This window comes from Octopus bimaculoides, chromosome 10, assembly GCF_046866305.1.
Source record: "Octopus bimaculoides isolate indiv1 chromosome 10, ASM4686630v1, whole genome shotgun sequence".
Lineage (NCBI taxonomy): Eukaryota > Metazoa > Mollusca > Cephalopoda > Octopoda > Octopodidae > Octopus > Octopus bimaculoides.
In genome coordinates this window covers 14,640,001-14,646,000 of record NC_142937.1, presented here as the reverse complement: position 1 = coordinate 14,646,000, position 6,000 = coordinate 14,640,001, and the positions used below count along the sequence as shown (strand labels likewise).

Sequence of the window (6,000 nt, the reverse complement as noted above, 5' to 3'; positions counted from 1 at the left end):
ACAAATTCTGCCAGCTTGCATTAGTGATAACAACATTATCTTTTGAATATTGTTATATTTCAGGAGAGCCATTGGGTGGGGATGGGCGCTACCAAGTAACTTGCAAAGTCCCCTCAACTGAAGGGAGCAGTATTGAGGGAATTAATGAAGGATTAAAGGAGTAATACACACATGCACTATATATTCATTCTTCATTTCAGCTTTATTTTGGCATCTTTTGTTTGAAATCTTTTGTCACACATCCTGTGACCTCTTCAGCCTCTCTCCATCCCATGTGTCCCTTCCTGTCATACCGTCCAAAAATATAACAATATCTGTTTCAATACACAATTTCACATCAGGAAATTGGCAATGGCCATGCTGAAATGGTGTTTTTTACGTGCCACCTGCACAGGAGCCAGTCCAGTGGCACTGGCAATGACTTTGCTCGAATGTTTTTTTCATGTGCCAGTAAGGCGATGCTGGTAACGATCATGCTCAAATGGTGCTATTTACATGCCACCGGCATGGAAGCCAGTCAGTTGCTCTGGCAACAATCATGCTCAGATGGTGTTCTTAGCGCTCCACTGGCACAGGTGCCAGTCATCGAATTTGATTCGATTTCGATTTCACTTACCTCAACAGGTCTTCACAAGCAGAATGAAGGAAAGGTGCGCATAAGTGGGCTGGTTACACCCCTGGCATAGGCCATGGATTATGATCTAACTTGTCTTGCCAGGTCTTCTCACACACAGCATATTTCCAAAGGTCTTGGTCACTAGTCATTGCCTCAGTGAGGCCTAATGTTTGAAGGTCATACTTCACCAGCTCATCCTAGGTCTTCCTGGGCCTACCTCTTCTACAAGTTCCCTCAACCGCTATCCTCATCCATTCTCAATCATTACATTTGACAAAGTAACCTGAATGCTAAAGAGTTAAAGTGTTTACATGGAAGGTCTCTTGTTAAAGATGAACTGTTCATTCTTTTCTATATTTATCTTTGTTTACAGCGCCACTTCTCCATTAACCACATCTCCATTATTTACTACCACTTTTGGAGCTACTGAGAGTACTACTCCTGTTGTTTGTTTTGGTGGCTGTTTTGCTAAAAGCCTTGACAAGTGTGTTGCAGTAAGTCACAACAGATTTATAATCTCTATATTCTTTGCCTTTATTTCTTTCATAACATATAAGTTACTCTTTTACTTGTTTCAGTCATTTGACTGTGGCCATGCTGGAGCACTGCCTTTAGTTAAGCAAATCGACTCCAAGACTTATTCCTTGTAAGCCTAGTACTTATTCTATCGGTTTCTTTTGCCAAACCGCTAAGTTACGGGGACGTAAACACACCAGCGTCGGTTGTCAAGTGATGTTGTTGGGGGGGGGGGGACAAACACAGACACACAAACATACACACACACATACATACATATATATATACATACGACAGGCTTCTTTCAGTTTCCGTCTACCAAATCCACTCACAAGGCTTTGGTCGGCCCAAGGCTATAGTAGAAGACACTTGCCCAAGGTGCCACGCAGTGGGACTGAACCCAGAACCATGTGGTTGGTAAGCAAGCTACTTACCACACAGCCACTCATATATTTATATAAGGGGCATTAATACTATGCTGATGAGCGGAGTCTAGAATTCATTGTGGTAATCGCGAAATCGGCCGATACATAGTTGAGTTATTTAAAAGAAGGTTGGTCTTCTTCTGCTGGTTGTTTTTCTTCGTATTCGGTACTAAATGTGATTATTTTGGGAAGTCTAGTGTGTGGCATTATTCTGTAGTAATGCCCCTTATATAAATATAAACGAATAATTATATTCTTGGGAATAGAAATTTCCCTTATGAATTTTTTTACACACTGGCTTCTTGATAAAATTCTTGTAAAAGATTTTTATCCCTTTTTGAATTTATTAATCAAATATATATATATATATATATATATATATATATATATATATATATATATACATATATAATCATAAATATATAGGGATTGACAGTAACCTGCTTCTCCAACATACTGAGAATTCAGAAATAGCAGTCAAAGAACTACTGATTTCAAAACTACAAATTATTACTCTAGGTTGATAGCGATATTTTTGATACACACAGAACAAAAAACAGTAGGCAGGTGGTTTTTTTACTCTTCTCTACTGTTTTTTGTTCTGTGTGTATCAAAAATATCGCTATCAACCTAGAGTAATAATTTGTAGTTTTGAAATCAGTAGTTCTTTGACTGCTATTTCTGAATTCTCAGTATGTTGGAGAAGCAGGTTACTGTCAATCCCTATATATTTATGATTATAAATGATTTTTACCGAAAAGGTTTTTCACACTGAGCTACCCGGCAAAATTGTTAATTATTAATTTTATTACTAATTGATGATTCCCTGCCCTGCATATCTATATATACATATATATATATATATATATATATATATATATATATATATATATATATATATATATATATATATATATATATACATATATATATATATATATATATATATATATATATACATATATATATATATATATATACATATATATAGTGTTATGTTGAATAATTATTGTTTTTGTTTTAGATCAATGATACCTGGAGTGTAAACAACTGCAAAACTTGTACTTGTGTTGGAGTGAACAGCATTGATTGTGATACAACAGTTTGCGACATTGAGTGCTTCCCACCGTATAAAAAGTATTATATGTTTGGAAAATGCTGTCCTTACTGTGGTAAATATACTTTTTAAAATTCAATTTTAGTTTTATTTGGTGAGTCTGGAGGAAAGGACAGAGCCCATGGCCCTTGCAGGCCCTCTGGTGCTGGTAAGAGTGATGCTGTTAATGTCTAGTTTAAACTGTTGCAGATCAGTAGTTATAAAAAACACATGAGCTGGAAGGAGATTTCAGTGGGACAATGTTCTGGGGAGGAAAGATTGGGATAGGGGTTAGTACAAGGAAAGGTGAGTTTCGATGAACAAAGGATGATGGAGAGATGAGTGGGTAAGTAATGCCTGAGTGGTGGATGAGACTAGCTAGCTTTGAGAAGCAGAGGATGTGTAATGTCAATTTATATGAATAGCGTTAGGAAGGGCATGGCGTTAGGAAGGGCATGGCGTTAGGAAGGGCATGGCTTAGGAAGGGCATGGCGTTAGGAAGGGCATGGCTTAGGAAGGGCATGGCGTTAGGAAGGGCATGGCGTTAGGAAGGGCATGGCGTTAGGAAGGGCATGGCATTAGGAAGGGCATGGCGTTAGGAAGGGCATGGCTTAGGAAGGGCATGGCGTTAGGAAGGGCATGGCGTTAGGAAGGGCATGGTGTTAGGAAGGGCATGGCATTAGGAAGGGCATGGCTTAGGAAGGGCATGGCGTTAGGAAGGGCATGGCGTTAGGAAGGGCATGGCGTTAGGAAGGGCATGGCGTTAGGAAGGGCATGGCGTTAGGAAGGGCATGGCATTAGGAAGGGCATGGCGTTAGGAAGGGCATCCAGCTGCAGAAACTCTGCTAAATCAGACTGGAGCCTGGTGTAGCCATCCGGTTCATCAGTCCTCAGTCAAATCGTCCAACCCATGCTAGCATGGAAAGCGGACGTTAAATGATAATGATGATGATGATGATGAATGGAATACAAGAATATTTAGAAATAAGGGAAAATGGAAAGAGACTTGCAAATATACACACTAAGTACCTTACGAAAACACTGAGTTAGTATAATTGACTACAGTTTCTGTAGAGCTACAGTGAAACTGAAGAAAGTGAGGAATTGACACATGAGTTATTTACAAAGAAGTAAACTTTCTATCTCATAGGAATTTCAACCATGTTTCGTGGTCTGCTACCACAACAGCTCCTTTATAGGATCCAGTTAGCTCAAGACATCATCAGGAGGAACCACGTCCGGTTTCGGCCCCTACTCCTCTACCGTTTTGACGTGGCGGGGCCCCTCCTTTCGGAGGTGTCTTCAGCTCTGGTGTTGGGTGCATGTCTTCTTTCACTGTTTGTGACTGTTCTGATTCAACTGTGGAATGTCCCTCACTATGGTTATTTTCCAGGAGGTTCTGGCCACACGTCTTACGGTTCATCAACCCGCGTTGTTGAATTACTTTCATCCGACATACCTTCCTTTGGTGGATTAGGATCCAGTTAGCTCAAGACATCATCAGGAGGAACCACGTCCGGTTTCGGCCCCTACTCCTCTACCGTTTTGACGTGGCGCCCCCCCCCCCTTTCGGAGGTGTCTTCAGCTCTGGTGTTGGGTGCATGTCTTCTTTCTTCTATTCCCTGGCCTCTTCAATGCAGCATCAAAGAGTGTTAGTGTCTGACTGATTGTCATGTCAAATTCCCCTTTTTTATACCTGCTGCTAGGCCCCAACAGGCTGCCCCAGCAACTTGTCACGTGACACTGTCTAAATTTCCCGCTGGTGAATCACTTCATTAGTGCTGTGAATTAGTAGACTTATGTATTCATCCTTACCTGGTAGTAGAATATCCTTAAGTGATAGGTTCAGCTTTAGTTTTTCCATTAATGTTCACAAATGCAGGAATTATGCATGTATTTTGGCAGATACACACATTGTAGCAGTTTCATACAAATGCACATGGCATATGGTAGTAGGAAACTGCCTGAAGGGTGGTTTTTCTGTTAATGTATATAATATTGTATGTCTGTTATGTATATGTGAATATTTGTGTATGTAATAAACGAATAAATAGAATAAAATAATGGTGCAATTCAGTTCTGTTAACTGAAGGCATTGTTGGCCATTCACATAATGTCTTTCACATAATGCCTTTCACATACCATCTTTCACATACTGTCATTCACATAATGTCATTCACATAATGTCATTCACATATAAATATTGACATGTTGATGAAAGAAAGAGATAGAATTTAGGTAGAAAAATGGTGATTCTAGCACTAGATGTAGAATTTTCATTCATAAAACTGTGTAAGAAAATCAAGCGGCCTGCAACGTGGCTCAGATGAAATAGTGAAATGGAAAACAAATTGCTAAACAGAAAACTAAGATAAAATTAGAAACTGTGAGAACTTTCTTCTGTCTGCTTTATGAAAATTATATTACCAGCAATTTTCATTTATGTAATATATATATATATATATATATATATATATATAAGGGCATAACTATACAAGAATGTCTCACGTTAACTACCGTAATAAACACGTGTTTATTATGGTAGTTAACGTGAGGCATTCTTGTATAATTATACCCTTATATATATATATATATATATATATATATATATATATATATATAAATAGATAAATATGATTTAGGGAGAAACGATAGATTCTTCCCTATGAATTTTTTTCACGATAACTACTTGATAAATTCTTATATAAGAGTTTATCCTAATATTGTATTAATTATATATATATATATACATATATATATATATATATACACTGGCCAAAATAAGTTTAAGACTGATGATAACAGTTCTATTCCTTACTTTTAACAGTTTATGAAGAATTTTTTTCTCTTTCAAATGATATAGGTGTTATATATCTTTCTGCAATTCGAATAATTTAAATGCACAATTAATTCAAATGATTAGAAATTGTTGGCAAAATAAGTTTAAGACTGTACCAAGATTATGCAAATTAATAAACCAAATGGGTGGTCATATGGCTGGTTGTACTGCACTGTTTTGTTTAATAATCGAGCATTGTTACACATAAAATTCGCTATGGGAAAGCATCATAGTATCAGCCCAGTTACTAGATCAAAGATCATGTTGCTTCATCAGCAAAATGTGTCCTTCATGAATATTACCAAACAATTAGGATGCAGCAAAATGTATATATGTATATGTGTGTATATGTAAATATATATGGATTATATGTTATGATTACAGGAAGGCGATGTACAGATGTATTTAATTGTGATAACAGATGTGACTGTCCAAACTGCATTGATGAATTAGAAAACTGCCGTAAGTATTTCTTATTATTTTGTTACTCTGATACATTTTGTATTTT

At 37.4% G+C, this 6,000-nt stretch overlaps 1 protein-coding gene across 1 annotated transcript in view; it reads left to right on the top strand.

Moving 5' to 3' along the window:
- LOC106875009 (uncharacterized) overlaps positions 1 to 6,000 on the top strand; it is a 149,036-nt gene that overhangs the window by 52,128 nt on the left and 90,908 nt on the right. Inside the window, exons 31-33 of the mRNA XM_089359092.1 lie at positions 990 to 1,110; positions 2,582 to 2,729; positions 5,877 to 5,954. Coding sequence (XP_089215218.1) covers positions 990 to 1,110; positions 2,582 to 2,729; positions 5,877 to 5,954 — 347 coding nt within the window. The remainder of the gene's footprint in view (positions 1 to 989; positions 1,111 to 2,581; positions 2,730 to 5,876; positions 5,955 to 6,000) is intronic.